Here is a 16,238-nt window from a genome sequence, read left to right as displayed (position 1 = left end):
ACACAACAAAAAAAGCTCACAATATCATAATAAATTTTTCTCAAGCACAACGTGTACCCCTTGATTTGGGCTGGTGTGTTGACATGCTTATATGACTTAGCACAGCTGCAGAGCACTTCCCTTTGTGCGGTAACTTTTGTAAACACGTGCCTAACACGTATACATGAGCTGTCACTAAACATGAGGGAACAGCTGTCCCCTGCTTAGTTTAAAATTCTGTCCTACACAGTTGGGAGAAAACACTGCTTTGCTTTCACAAGTAGGTTAGTCGTCAGACCTTCTCTTTCAGGAGATAGCTGTCACTATTCTGAAGTTCTGTGCTATGAATTAAGACATGGTAAACTGGAGAATCTTCGTATGAAATCATACGGCTACTACCTTCTCTTTTCGACCAAAAGGTCTGAAAATGGAAACAAAAAGTTAGGTGAGATATCGAGCTAACAGTTTTTAAGAAGAATTGAGTCATATTGCCATGAGTTTTAGGTGTCAAAACCCTAAAAAGCACTAGGACTTCAGCACATTTAGATACTTGCTGACTATTTTTCCCTTACTCCCTACCTTGTCCTTGATCTTCTTTTCTGATGATCTCTTCTAGCCTTAGAGAAATTATCTGGTGACTTAGACTTAGAAGGGGAAGAAAAGACTGCTTCTGCTGTTCAGACACAACCTGGCTCTCTGCTTTACTTCTTCGTTTTGATCTACTATCCCACTCTCATTTTTTCAGAGTACTGTAAATCTCCTTTAACAGCAACTGTGTTTCAAAATAGCACCCTTAAGCCTAGGAAATCTACCTTATCTGTGACAACTCACCAAACAATGAATGCCAAAGTATTTGACATCATTGTATAAATTTATCAGGGTTTTTCATCCACTGAAAAATGTATCTTCTTTTTTTCTTACACGCCACATCAACGTTACGGCAGTGTGCACCAGAGTCAATGAGTGCTTGCCCTTCTGCTACAGACACCTCAGAAGACTTAGGTGAACATCCCTCTGGAGTGGAGATTTCACTTTAGAGAAGTTTTAAAGCAACAGTTATGGTAATATTAAGCAAATATTTTAGCAAAACCAGTAAAAATATTGTGAGATTCTTCTATACAGACCTTAAGAAAACAGAAAGACAGCAGTGTGGGTTTTTGCTTGATTCTTTCCTAACGCCCCTTCATGCATGTGTAATAGGGAAAAGAAAACTGTATTTATACAGACATGGGAAATGAAAAGGGGAAATCCAATTAAAAAACCTCCGTTGCTCTTCTGAGTTTTGCTCGCGTACCTCTATGCAGGTTCAGTGTCATTTCTATGCCCATAAGTGCTATCTGCCTATGACAGAGAAGTGGAGGAAGCACCAGATAGAACAGCTTCTGCTGTCAATCATCATCCAGTGAGAACAAGGAACAACCACCATGTGCACTTCTGTTGGCAAACTGAGCTGCCACAGGGGTCCTCTGATTAGTGTATGCCTTCAAAGCACTGCTCCTCCTGGAAAGACCACTCGAGTTCAGCTGAGTTCCCAGTGGATAACACTTCTTTCCACATAACTGGAATATGGAGAAAGGTGCAAAGCTTTTGAAAGTTTTCCTCCCATCTTCCCTTTCCAAAAGGGAGGGGGAGAAAGGCATTGAATGGTTTGCAGTTGTGCCTCCTGCTCGCAATGACTGACACGGGCTCTCCTGCAGCTTGCATGCTGACTTTCAGCTTGACTTCACAAGCAGAAGACATCTGTGCCGGCACAGTGCCCTTTGCAGCTGCACCGTCCCTTTCCAGAGAAGCCCTGGGGGAGGACACCTCAATGAAAGATTGGCAGCAATAAAACCCTGCTAGCAACCGTGCTGTGTTAACCACTTCTCTGTCACTCATAGCCTCCTTCTCAGGAACCCAGGCTTAGGTTTAGGTTTTAAATCAAATTAGGGAGGAAACAGATGATGACAGAGTTACAAATGCTGAAGTTACATTAATGTGAGTGTGGTTTTGCTGAAACGTATCAGACATGTTATCAGGGATTCGGTGCAATAATGGATATTTCTGAGATTAGGCTTATGTTTTTAATTTCATACCCTCATAAACTGAAAAATTAGTTTTCAAATAATGACAGAAATCAGTCTGAGAGAAAAGGATGTCTGTGAGTCAGACACACCAGCTCTCCTCAAAGGAAATTCATTTGTTTTCAGAAAAGAAAAGCATTTCAGAATAGCTTATTTTCCATACAGGCATTACTAACATCAGTGTATAAAATTGTAACCAGACTTGTCCCACCATCCCATCACTGCTGGTGTTAACAAGTACTCAGATTCCTTCCTAAAGAGCATGTCTAGCCCTCATCTATTCTCTCCATAATACACACATCAAGCAGATTATCCTTCAGTCCAAGATCTCTCATCTCCAGTTAGCTAGTCTAGTTGAAAAACTCTCTCTTTAATACGCTTACTTCATCCAAAACTACACATACAAGTATGTAACAAACTGCATTGTTTCCTCCTGAATTCAATAGAGTGAAGAAGCTATTGAAAAGTCTAGAGGAATTATTCACCATTTCACTGTTAGAGCACCAGCTACAGCATCTTGGGTTAATTTCCCATATGTAGTGTAGAATGAAATCTGTGCACACTAACCTCACCATCGGGTAGCGGAATATACCCGCCTAAAATTCAGATTACAACAAACTAATATCAGATTCCCTGATGCATGTACAAGAATTAACCTGAGGGTCAAATGTTGGCTAGCAAAAGTATTTATAAAATACAGTATTTACCAGAAGGAACGAAATGCAACTAGCAATTAAGAAATTGCTCCTATCTGTATATATGTGATCCTAAGCCTTATAAATCGTCTTACAAAGTTTTTTTTTTCTCTTTGCTTTACTATTTTGAAAAATCCACTTTTAAGTCAACCTAAAAAAAACATTTTAAAAGACACAGAGAAACTCTGTTACTTAGCATTCAGTTCACAGGATTCAGCTTATATACCTTCTAAAACAATTGGTTAGTTCTGTTCAGCTTTGTTTCCCATATCATTTATTGACCTTTGACAGAATAAATAGTAGAAGTGTAGAGATTTCTTATTCTATTTTCTTTCAAAAATGACTGGGACTTTTCTCAGATTACATTGGCTTTTATAGTGAACTTCACTCTAGCATGAAACCACACCATACTTATGTCTTCAACTTCAAGCCTTCGTATATCAAATATGAAAGTAACAGAACACCAACCTAGATTTCTAATCCTGTCTGGAGAAGCATTCTCTTTCTTCCCAACACACAAGTTGTTCATCAAGGTGATCCACAGGACCTTCAACCTCATGGCTTACCTCCTGAGGAACCAGCTCTCTCATGGACCTGGTGCCACTGTCCTGACCTCAGCTAAACACCGTCAGACACAGCAAATTGCACCGCAGACTGTAAGATGATGTAGAAAATCTTGAAACACAAGATGAAAAAAAAACACCAACCACACGCAGGTCATGGTCCAAAGGGGAGCCATGAGAAGCCACCTGTGCTCATTGTGAAGGGTTATTAAGTGTTCTGCCAGCACACAGGGGAAAACAGCAGAAGCATCTCAGAATGACTCCAGGCTTTTGATCCTCATTTTGGATTCATGAGCATGGCCTACCCATCCCCAGAGCTTTAAGTGGGATTCCAGCCATCTGAGTTGGAGATGCCGAAGTGGCTAGTTATAATTCCTGCCACGGTATCACAAGTGCTCGCCATTCCTGCAATTACCTTACGTATTGCCAGTAAAGAGGCTAAACTGTACCATGCTGGCCTGAAGGGCTGCTAAGTACAGAACAGACTTCTGATCAGATACAGCTCAAACTTACAGTCTCAGCTCTAAACTATGTCTCAGTCATTTGTCCCTCCTGCTTGAATTCTGATAAAGGCTGTAGGGTTCAGTCAAACAGGACCAGCCATATAACTATGTACTCTTTTCACATTGGATGTTTTGCCTTTTTGTGCTGAACACTGGTAGGAATGGTCTAAACCGCTTTCAAGTCAATGCCAGTATTTTGACAGAATTCAGGGGCATTAGCCAAGTTTGCCTGTGCTATAATGTCATAAAATGTATTTGCATACATACGTAGACCACAGGCCAAGATACCTTTTGGAACAGTTTTTTCTAATGGCATTTAACTTCACAAAAGAATTTATATCAGAATTTTCAAAAGCTAACACACAAAAATATAAAAGCTTTGTGAAAGTAATAGAAATGGAAATGAGTTCACAGTTCTTCTCAGAACAAGCCTGAAACACTTTTAGATGATCTCTTGCAGTCTGCAAAAGAACTACCTTAACTACTTTATATTTAGTAATATCCGTTATTCTCCAGAAAAAACCTTCCCCAAAGCCAACCACAATGGTGCGTGCTTCAGTAAAGCAGAACAGACAGATCACCCAAGGAGCCTTCAGTGAGGAATCCAAAAGGAGATTATAGTGCTTGGGAAAAAACCTATGCAAACATGAGTTTGTGAACAAAACTTGATGCCACTGTTGTTTGTCACAGAAGCCTGACTGACTGAGGAAGTACAAAAAATGGGACCATCTCAGGAGTTCACCAAAAATACTATCTCTAACAACACATTAAATCGAGGCAAGCTGGACTGTCCCAAAGCACGTCAGCAGCTACCCCTTCCAATGGCGCATTCAGCAAGAGGCCAGCGACACCCGAAACTGTCACTGCAACTTGGCTGTCCTTGGGACAGCTCTGGCGTGTGCCATACCTGAGCTATTTAAAGCAGCATCTAACCCCTGCGGTTGCATCAGGAGGGACCCAATGAAAGATGAGTGAAGACACTGAACTCCGGATAACAAAAGTGCCTTCTGCAATGAAGCTCATTATGCCCTTGGCCAAAAAAAGATCTCCCTGTAAGAGCTGTTTTGTGAAGAACTTTGCTCCTGTTGGACTTTTATTTAACTTGCATTTTAGAGGCTAGAACAGAAAAGCTCAGATAATCCTAGAAGGTTTTTTTATTAGTTGAGTGAAGGGTCAGATTTTAGGCAGGAGCTTAGGGGAACATAATACCATTTCCCACAAGCAGCAGGCATAAAAGGTTCTCCGTGAGGAATGAACTTGAGACTCAGAGAAGAGGTAAGATTTGCCCAACCTCAGGATTTCACCTTGTCATTCAGATAAAAATTTCCTCAGACTTCAGGTGTGCATCCCATGTTCTGGGTCTCGCCTTTCCTAACACTTCAGAAAAAATCCTGTATGAATATTTATAACAAGTAGCTACAAGAGGACTTGAAAACTCAGCAAATAGGATTCAGGCAGTCTGTAGGTGCTTAAGCACCGAGAGAAAACCACTGCTCTGATTGCCTCCACCTTCTCACTCATTTTCTCATTGTGCAATGTTATGAGTTCAAAAAAAAAAAAAGGCTCATCTGTCAATATTATATATGCTTATACATAGGATGTGGATGTCTAAAAGCTCCAACACCATCAAATGCACTTTTTGGAAATAAGGGCTAGTTTGTTACTACGTAGACTTAAAACAGTAACAGTGCCTAAGTGTGCTTTTCAAAGTGGCCCCTTTTCACTGTTGCTCAAAAACGCTAGAAGACCCTGCTCAGGTATGATACATGGAGTACAGGTATTCACTCACTCACGACGCCGTAACATTCACGTGGAAAGGATACTGTACACTTAAACAAACAACATCGAACGTAGGGCTGTTGTCGGGGTCCCAACTGGTGCAAATCAAATCCACACCTAAATGAAAATACGCTTCTCCCACCTGAAAATCTGGCCTTCTTGCATGCATCCCCGAAGACTGAGATACCAAGGCATGTAAAGCTCAGACTGTGTTAGCTTCATAAAAAGACTCTACTGGGATACTTTTTTGATCTCAAAATCACTTTGAAACAGCTGTGCCAGTGTCACATGCTTGTTTTCAATATTCCCTCAAAGGACTTGGGGTTCACTGTTACGCGTCAAATATTCATATATCTTCATCAAATAGAAAGCTCATGATAAATACCTTGATTTTTTTTTCTGAAATAAGCAACATGCGAAAATCTCTTTGGCTTCCTGGTCACTTGGGAAAAGTTTTTTGCTCTTCTACTTCTTACAACAAAATCAGGGACTCAAACAGAAAGGCCAGTTTGCAGGTTATCACACAGATTTGTTATGTTCTCAGCTTTACAAAAGCAAGATGGAGCCTGTTCATCCAGACAGTAAGTGCAACTCTTAGCTTCCAACGGATTTGGTCTGGATAATCCTTCAAATAACATCACCTTCACATCATTTAATTTATTAGTGTATCTCCCTGACATCTGATTGTTTCCAAATATCTTACATGAGAGAAGACAATGCACTGGCAGCTGCTTATGAAAGCATGGAACGGAAATGCAACATTTTTCGGACATATGATCTGCCTCTGGGTGAAGGGAAAGGCACAACACCCTGGTCTGTCCACTCAGGCATGACACAGCTTAAGTGACATGTCACAGCTGACAATCCAGCTTGCGAGATGCCTCTGACGTTACGGTGGGGCATGCTGTAATGCACAAAACATTACCATCCTAACCAGAAATACTGCAGTACATATTTTAAAAGATATATGCAATTGATGCTGGACTATACTCAATTCATGGTAATAACTGTAGAAAAAAAGGATATGGGCAGAAGTAAAAAAAGCAGTCATCGCAGAGTTAAATTGGTCTCCTAACTTAAGACGCACACATGGGGCTGGAGTAAATTGGAATAATGCTCTCTATCCATTACAGCAAAGGGCCTGCTTTATTATAGAATAGCTGTTCTCATGTAGATTGTTCCTGCTGGTAATTGACTGTAATCTCGTATATTCTAAATCCTCACACGTTTCTCTGTGCAAGAACTACCATGTGATTCTGTGAATGGTGTCATAAGTGCAGGCATGCTCCAGTCGCTGCTTTAAAACTTTGTTTTGCAAAACGTTACGAATTACATCTTATTTGCAAATGGATTTCTCCAATCTTTCATATAATTACTCTCACCGCTTTTCCCCCTTTAACAAGACTCATCACAAATCCTCTTTAATTTTCCTTAATGTACCCATAAAGCCGGAGTCAGTGAAGCCCTTTCTCACAGCCCCAGGAAGGAAAGATCCCTTCCCTCTGTTCATACAATGCACAGGGATATTCTCTGGTGCCAGTGCTTGAAGCCAGCAGTAAGACTGCCTGAATATGACTCACTGCATCTTTGCCCCTGGCACTGCTTCCAAAATTTAAGCATCTGATTTACTGAGAATTAAGTGTCAATAATAAACAGGTCAGTTCAAAGGACGTTTTACACATTTGATTCCAACAGTAGTTTTTAGTAAGTTCTTTTAATAAGTTTACAGCTAGACCTTTCAGCACACTACAGAGGCTGGAGGGAACCTGTATGTAACTGAGGTATTAAACACCTCTGGAGCAAGACAAATCAGATAGAAGCTCTATTCCCATGATTCTTAGGCTGACCGAAAATGCTGAATCATGGGTTACATGATACTTCATATAAGAAGTAGAAAGAAGGTAAATAATCTTTTAATGACCAACTCAGCAGTGAGTATATACAAGCTCTTAAAACAAAATCAATTAACTACTGACAGTCTACTGTGTTCCTTGATATAGTATCTATTGAAAAAACAATATATTCACTTATCTTTCAAACATTAAAACACTTTAGTTATTAAATATGAATGACTAGGATCAAATATAATCTCTCTGTCTTACAGTCACATTGACTGACTTTATTGTTTGGCACAAAACATAACCTCACCTTAAAAGCAAAGAGTGGCAATAAGTGTCCTGCCCAGAAACAATGGTGAGATGAAAACACATATTTATTACCAGTGACCATCCCCTATGCTTTACCATAACTTAGTTTCAGCAGTCTTTAAAGTATTGGGAGTGACAACGCAAACTGTAACACTCCTGGCAGTACATTCAGATAAAGGGTCATAACAGGATTCCCCCCAAAAATAAGTTTAAACCAGAGGTCAAACAGAAGTTCAACCCACACGTCAGCTAGAAAACACCACTTATCTTCAAAGAACGCTATCATGCCCTGAGATATGAGATATAATATATACAATACACAATACAAAAACTTGTGGGAATTAAAATAGAATCATAGAATCATAGAATGGTTAGAGCTGGGACCTCAAAGATCATCTAGTTCCAAACCCCCTGCCATAGCCAGGGAAACTCTCCACTACACCAGGTTGCTCAAAGCCTCATCCAACCTGGCCTTGAACACTTCCAGGGATGGGGCATTCACAACTTCTCTGGGCAACCTGTTCCAGTGCCTCACCACCCTCTGAGTGAAAAACCTCTTCCTTATATCTAATCTAAATCTGCCCTCTTTCAGTTTGAATCCATTGCCCCTTGTCCTATCACTACATGCCCTTGCAAAAAGTCCCTCTCCAGCTTTCCTCTAGGTCATTACAAAATAGTACAAAAGCCGTTCTTCATACTTTCAAAAACAGACAATTCTCTGTCGTCTTCATCCTTGGCCTACAATTAGATGGGAAAGCACAGAGAATATAAGCTTTTGTAGGCAGAAACGTTAACAAAATCAAGATGACACAGAACATGTAAACCTAAACTGAGAAAAAGACATAAGCAAGCAGAGTGTTTTGCTCATATAACACAACAAAGGACGTAAACATAAGAAAAAGTATTTCTTTCACTTGAAAGAAATAAGAAAAAGTATTTATTTCACTTGAACGCTTCAATATTCTTAGTGCAAACATTCAGCTGTAGACAGACCCTTTTCTTAGGTGTGATAGCTCTTTGCAATACAACCAACCAGCTAAAAGTTTTCCTGAAGTCCTCTGAGCATATATGATGTGTTCTTCAACCCAAAAAGAACCAGTAGCTTACCATTAATTAAGAGTTTGCCCTTGAATGAACACTCTGTGGCAATCTAAGAGATAATTTATAAGGACTTGCAAAGGAATACTGAAATGTCTTATATGAACACACTGCTCTGTTCTGAAGTCATGCACAGTGACTCTGTTAATTTGCACTTACCTCAAGACCATTCTTAAGCTGCTCTACAAAGTCTAAATAAGAATGAGAGTCAGTGTGAATTATATATAAAACAGACTTACAGAAAATAAGAATCAGGTCCTTTCGGGCTTCTTTTTTTTTCTTTTCCAAAGGAATTTTTTCACCTGGAGGATTAGTTACCGAATGCAGCAGTCAGACTTGGGATAATTATACTTCTGTAACCCACAATCCAGTAGTCAGATGATAAATTCATGTGCTTTTCACAAAGCAGGGATACTCATGTTGCAGTCAGTAATGTAAATTCAAAAAATGACCAGAAAATAAACCCCAAGAAAAAGAAATCAACAAAATAAAATAAAGACAAATGAGCCACGCAGTGAGACAAACAGAATTAAAAGAGAACACTTTCAACACCATTACGTTTCCTATAACTTTAAAGAAGGTAAACCTCATGTTGAGAGCCACAGAGGTCAATATTTTAACCTTCTGTGGATGTACATCAACAGAGGTTATGCAAAAAATCAAGGACAGAGTGTTACTGATTAGTAATTTGTTTAATAATTTACTTATACTACCTTTTATAATTGATCAGTTAGCAATCACGCTGAGCTGTAAGGAAATAATCACATGAGAAAGAATGACTTGCACAAGAAAGACCTGTATAATCGATCTCAAGCAATTACTCTCCAGTGGTACCCAAAGGGCCAACCTGTGATATAAAATACCAAATGGAAAATCTGAGTGATGTTTGTTGATAACGTTACTGTAAGGTACTTAAAATACTCTTGTAGCTGAAAGGCGATTCAGTCGGTATCTTTAGGCAGACATTGGCTCTCAGTTTCTCCTAGATATTCCACTTATTTCTGACCTCATTCACTCCATATTTATAGTAGATCATCCGCGCTAGAAACATCCCATATTTATTTAGGATTTAGTCCAAATGAGTTTCATCAATATAAAACAAGTGTGAGAAAAGAATCAGACTCTTAGATTCTATAAACAAGAATGAAAGGAAGAGCTCATGCATTACCACTTTGAAAGAAACATTAAATTTATGGGTTCATTTGATTCACAGTCATTCCATAGTAAGGCTCCTCTGATTTTAAGTGCACTGCACAGAACAATATAACATAGACTTAGCTAAAAAGGCATCAGCTCAGCTAGGTTCATCCTTAATATCCCAGTTCAGAAAGATGCTGAACTGTAAGCACTAAGGCACATCCACCAAAATCAATGCTCATTCTGGTATCCGTTGAGGACTTTCTTACCACTGATACGTTGGTCAGAGCTGCTACTGCTCTAAGGAGGTTTTTATAGATCCAGCAACTCTAATCAGAAGACCTAATCTAATCTATTTTCTATTAGAAGATCTAATCCAGACTTCTAATCAGAAGTTTTTTTCACTACGAATTAGTAAAATAACTTTTTTCAGAGTTTTCACAAAATACTGGATATAAATGCATGCCTGGTCTAAAAACTCAGACGTTACTCTGAATCAAACAATGTCAGACTCTCGTGAAACTCTGTGGCTTTAGGACTTCTTTGAGATACAGAATACACAAAAATCCTATTCTTCCTAATTCCCAGCACTATGCCTCATTTCATATCACTGTGCATGTCTGAAATGGCCGAACTTCTGTACATCTTTGTCTTAATCCTACTTAAAAAGCTTATGAATGAGAACATGGGAAAATGGAGGCAAATCCTATATGCCTCAGTTAAAACCTCTACTGAATTCACAGAGAGCTTTGCTGGGGTGAGGACTAAGCAAGAACTGCTGCGCCTAAAATATATTCATTGGTGACTGAGATGAGATGCACGCTTGCATTTACTAAAACTAAAAGTCTCACATAGCAAAGTGTGCCTGTATTATGCAACAGCACTTGACCTACAGTATTGCTTTCTTACTAGCCAACCATAGTCTTCATTTCTTGTCACACATACTTCTTGCTCTCTCCTATTTATTGTCACAGATCCTGTACAATACCTGCTGCTCATACACTATTACCTTGTTGTGTCTCACCTTGCTGTAAATGAAGTAAATGGCATGCCTTTGTTGACCTCGAAAGGAGCAGAATTTGTCCCGAGATGCCTAATCCAAAGCGGGACTCCCTCTTAGTTCAGTAAGCTTTGGATCAGACCTAGGAGAGATCTTAATAGAATCAAGAAGTGGCATGACACAGCCACACATCAAAACCACACCTGAGTGTTTATCTCACATTCCTAATCTTTTACGTGAAAGGGATTAAAAACCAAGCTGTTCTTGTCAACTGCTTGGGCGCTACGCAGGATCTGAATGATTGAACAGGCATCTGTAGGATAGCTGTAGACATTGACGTGATTTCATCTCTTTCTAAAGAAGTTCGAAAGGGAGCAAATATTTGAATTCAAGGCTTCATGGAAAGATTTCCTCATTTGGTTCCCAGCTTTCCACTCTTGAAATCCCACCATCCTTTCCACTCCTACAGAGGAAAGAAGAAGGTTCTGCCTCTTGTTTCAGGGCAAAGTAGCAACTTACACGTAACGGAACAAAAGATGAGAAATCTGAAAGTGATGTTATCTAAACATTCAGATAAAACTTTGCCATAGAGCCTAACACAGTCTGTGATGGCTCCAGACTGCTAGGAAGTATATCCAACTGATTGCAGCATATCTTGTTCTACATGCAGCTCTGCTTGTTTGCTTATGTTCCCCAAGTCTGAATGTGCTGTGAGTTTTTGCTCTCCTCTGTGTCATTCAGCCAAGTTTCTACAGCCGTCTTTGAGATGCCATGGGTGTATCTGACTATAATTTTGGCTCACACGTATATTTACAGACTGAGAGTCACGAGAGAGAGAAAGCAAGTGCATGTAATATGGTGACTTCCAGCTGCTAGAATCACAGAAATAACATAAAATGGCTTTAATTTAGATACAAGGCAATTGAAATAATGAAAACCATTGCAACGTGTATACAAAAGCAATGTGAAATTCCCTGTAGCAAGAAAGCTTAGAACTATTAACATTCAATCAAACAGGAGATGAGGGAAAAGGGAAATAAAAAGGTAAATAAATATTTAGACATCTTGGGAAATAAAAGAAATGGCCACTTTCATTTGCAAAACCAGAGAAGAAATCTGGCCTGAGTGGCCAAAGGGGGATTTTCTTAAAAGCTCAGAGCTGGCCTAACTCCTTTCAAGCAAATCCAAGGCAGGGAACTGTTAAATTATGAGAAGTGTTTGGTCAATGGCAGGCACTCCTGCAAGTTTAACCGTCCTACACTTCTGCATTTATCCACCAAGTGAAAGAATAATCAAATGCTTATCAGGGTCATAGGCAAAGAACCTAGGAATTAGTATTATAGCTTCACCCTATTCATCTTGTCCATCTTACTGTGTTGACTCCTACCTAGTTGCAGGAAAACACTACTTAAGCATGTGTCTCAAGCCCTGCAGCCAATTTCTGTCTTCTTCACATTAAAAAAGAAAATGAGTAAAGATTCTACAAATACACAATCAGGTTTTCTCTCCTCTCCAACCTGCCTGCCAGGTATGGTGCGGGATGTAACTGAGGCGACCTCCCAGCTTGTGCGTGGCGCGTCCCAGCTGCGGGGCTCCGCGTGCTGCTCCTCCCGCCTGCACCCGGGAGGAGGAGAGCTCTGTTATAGACCACATCAGCCGTGTCTCAAGCTGTGCAGGACTGAGAAGCTGGTCCCTGACTCCTGCAGACTGTGTAGTAGCTGTGTCACGAAAGTGCTGGGGGGGCTGATGGATGCTAGCTTGCACCAGGGGATCACGATGTGTAACACGGCCTCCCTGAACCCTTTTTGGCATAACTTATGCCCATCTGCTTCCCCTCTGCTCCTTCTCCTGGAGAGAAACATATGGCCCAGAATATGTATCTCAGAAGCAGAAAATGTATTCATTTAGTTTTCTAAAATATTCTGAATACCTTCTTTTTTTCTCCTATAAGCTTTTATTCCAGTTATGAATCTTATATTCTGACACAATAAATCATGTTTTTACAAAAGTAAGTCCTTGCTTAAACAGTTATGCAGCCCACGATGAAAAACTAAAATAAAAACAATTGTGCATTGCACCTCAAAAGTAAGAAGTTGCTATCACAAGAAAAAATCTTTGCCAGGATCCTGATTTTTGTCCATCTCACCATCACAGTTTAATACCTACCTTCATCCAATGGTGTTGCATCCAATAACAAATCAGTAACAGAAGAAAACAAAGCCACTGTTAAGTTTAACAGGAACATCTAAACACAACATTTTTGCTCTTAGTGGTTCAAACTGGACACAAGCTTCCACGATATTCCTCTCATTAAATAGCACCTCACATCATAAACAGAACAATGAAGCTCCTCAAGAAGCAAGAGAATCTTTCTTTTACCTGGCAGTACCAACATCTGTGTGTGCAGTCCCGTTTCCCTAACAAGGGTAAACTTTCCCACTGTGAGACTTTTGCCGGATTGCCTGTTTGGAGGCAGCAGTACTGGAACAAGGCTTCATCTCAATGTTTCCCATTTCTACCTCAACTGACACAAATTTTACATATGTGTATGTATGTATGCATGTGTATATATATCTGTATGCATATAATACACACTTGCTTATATACATATGCATACACACAAACACATATATATATATACGTGTACACCTATGTGCTTTAGTATTTTAAGACTTTTATACAGAACACTCTAATTCTTGATCGCAAAAATGTAGTATAAGAGAAAACACACTGCAATCCTTGCCCAACATAAAACCACGCCAGACAGCGGCTGTTGGCACTATTCTCTGATAACCTATCCAGCATATCTTTTGAGATACTGATACCACACCTATGCAATGCCTGTAACAGGACAAGTAGCAATACTACAATGTATGTTTCTCATAACCAAATGATTTTCTAACCAAAAAGCAGGTAGTGTTCTCTGGCTGTATCTTCATCGAAGAGTTTAATGTGAAGTCCATTAACAATCACACAGATGTTTCTGATTACATACAACAAAAGTAAAATGTAGCAGTGGCCTAAAATCAACTGAAGCCAACAGGATTCCTTCTGCTGATTTCAGTGGGTTTTAGGACAGATTTGGGTGCATTCACTTCATGATATGTAGATTTTTAGATTCTTCTTCTCTCTAAATATTTTAGTGAAATTTGTTGATTCATTCATGTCAGTTACATGGGCCATGACTCCATTTTCTATTGTCTTTGCATAGAGCATACTGTTTATCCTACCTTTGCTGCCACAGATGAGTTGGGTTTCTCCAGCAAGTCCCAGAGCTTCTTCCTTTTCTCTGCACAGCAGGTATTATCGAACTCTTCCCCTTCTCTCTCTCGCATTGTCTCTGCCTCTCTCCTCAGCTCCTCATTCATCTGCTCTTTCTTTTGATGGTATCTCGCCTGGCAGCAAGATTCTAAATATATCTCATCAATCCCCCAGTAATCAAGCTCCTGGCCAAAAGAAAGAGCACACATTTCTTCCATCATATGTAGCTTCCCTGTCCTGTAGAAATTCAAAATGGAAGTGAAAGCCCCTGGGTGTCGATCAAAAAAGTATTCGTTTTCGTTTAGATTATAGTCATCACATACTTCCAGCAGAGATTCATGAGTATTGCAGTCTCTGAGCTTTCCTAATCGTGTCCTTGGAAGTCTGTCCAAAGTCCTCCACAGCACTTCATGGTTGAGACCACCAACATTTATTTTAACTCTCCGTGAGCAGGCTTTGCTCCTAATGATCTCCACCGGTTCTGGAGGCAGAGAAAGGGTAGACCTTGAAGACTTTTTGTTGATCCCTGGTGGAGCCTTCTCAGCCATTCTGCAAAGGATTCAGTTTTAACACCCAGGTCTTTAGGAGAATGAGCTTGGAGACTACAAATATTTGGGCAGAGTCTTCTTCAGATAGACAGCTCCATTCCTGAAGCTAAAAAAGACAAAAAAATTAGAATATTGCAACGTACAATATATTCCCCAGTCTCTCTCTGCCTCACTCCTTCCACGCTTTCATATGCAGATGAAAATTTAATGATGGTAATTAGCTCTCTCTACAGTGAGACTCTTGTGATAGTATACAGAATCACTGGAACAACTGGAACAGCTAAGAGCACCATGTTTAAGCAAAGGAAAAATTCACTGGAATTTCTGCATTCATTAAAATCAACCGTGACAGTGAGTACAGAGGACTCGGTTTTCTGTTGTTTTACTGTTTGTTTTTTTAAAAAAAATCAGTTTCTGATGCAGCCATGTTAGTTTAATCTGATTACTTAGCAAGTAATTTGTGAGGTGTGCCAATGGAAAGATTGTAGGGATACCCATAAGGAAAAAGTGAGACAGAGGCTAGCTTTCCTTTTATTGAAGGGAATATTCAGATTTGCGAGACATGTTCTGAAATTGAATAAAACACTTAGAGTATATAAAAATCTCCTGCGAAACCAAACTGCTTCCCTCCCTTTCCCAACTCAAAGCTTGATTTGCCGTATTATTTCATGGTCAAATGTTACTCACCAAACAATTCAACTGCCATCCTGACAAGACAAATTTTCTAGCACCACACAGTGTTGATTTCTTTACAAATAGGTCAAAAGAATCCTAACTATTCTGCAGCCAACTGAACAGTAATACATGTTACGTAGGCAAGGGCTGTGCATACCATTCCCTGGCTCCTCGGAAAGGCTCTTCTCTGTCCCACTTGTTGACCTGTTAAGTTGCTGCAGGGACATGATTGCATGACAGCAATCAGCAATCTCAGTTTTAATAATCCACAAACGCACCCTCACTCCCTGTGCCTAGCGCTTCAGAGAACTCTGGAGTGCAGCTGTTCATCACCAAATTTGGAATATCAGTATGAAACGGGAAGGAAACCCACCCATCACCTCTACTATGGTCAATTATCTGACACAGAGCTTAAATAATAACCTAGCAATGGTATCATGGCCCAAAGGGAGAAACATTAAGAATGCTTAGACAAGCTTCTCTTCCGAAGCAGGAAAGTCCTCCTTGGTAGTTTCCCTGAGTTGACATCTCCTCCTCCTGTTCTCTGTAAATCAACCATTCAAGAGTCTGGGGTTTTTGGGGTTTGTTTTTTTTTTTTAAAGTGAAATAACTCCAGCTTTAAAAAAGCATTTGATGTGAATGGAATTTGATCCTCTCTGCAGAGTAAGCATGAAGGTTGTGATGAAAGGGATTGTTACTTATAAATACATCAGGGTAAATACCAGGGAGGGAGAAGAACTAATTGTACTGAAGGACAGTGACAGCACAAGAACAAATGGGTACAAACTCA

The 16,238-nt window shown here is 39.8% G+C and overlaps 1 protein-coding gene across 1 annotated transcript in view; it reads right to left on the bottom strand.

Annotated features, from left to right (window-relative positions):
* The window catches only part of KCNB2 (potassium voltage-gated channel subfamily B member 2), a 184,576-nt gene extending 169,803 nt beyond the window's left edge, over positions 1 to 14,773 (bottom strand). Inside the window, exon 1 of the mRNA XM_086609399.1 lies at positions 14,195 to 14,773. Within this exon, the coding sequence (XP_086465525.1) occupies positions 14,195 to 14,773 (579 nt within the window). The remainder of the gene's footprint in view (positions 1 to 14,194) is intronic.
* Positions 14,774 to 16,238: the final 1,465 nt, after the last annotated feature.

Source organism: Tauraco erythrolophus, chromosome 3 (genome assembly GCF_009769465.1).
Source record: "Tauraco erythrolophus isolate bTauEry1 chromosome 3, bTauEry1.pri, whole genome shotgun sequence".
Classification (NCBI taxonomy): Eukaryota; Metazoa; Chordata; class Aves; order Musophagiformes; family Musophagidae; genus Tauraco; species Tauraco erythrolophus.
The sequence above is the reverse complement of the archived record's forward strand: the minus strand, read 5'-3'. Positions and strand labels throughout refer to the sequence as shown.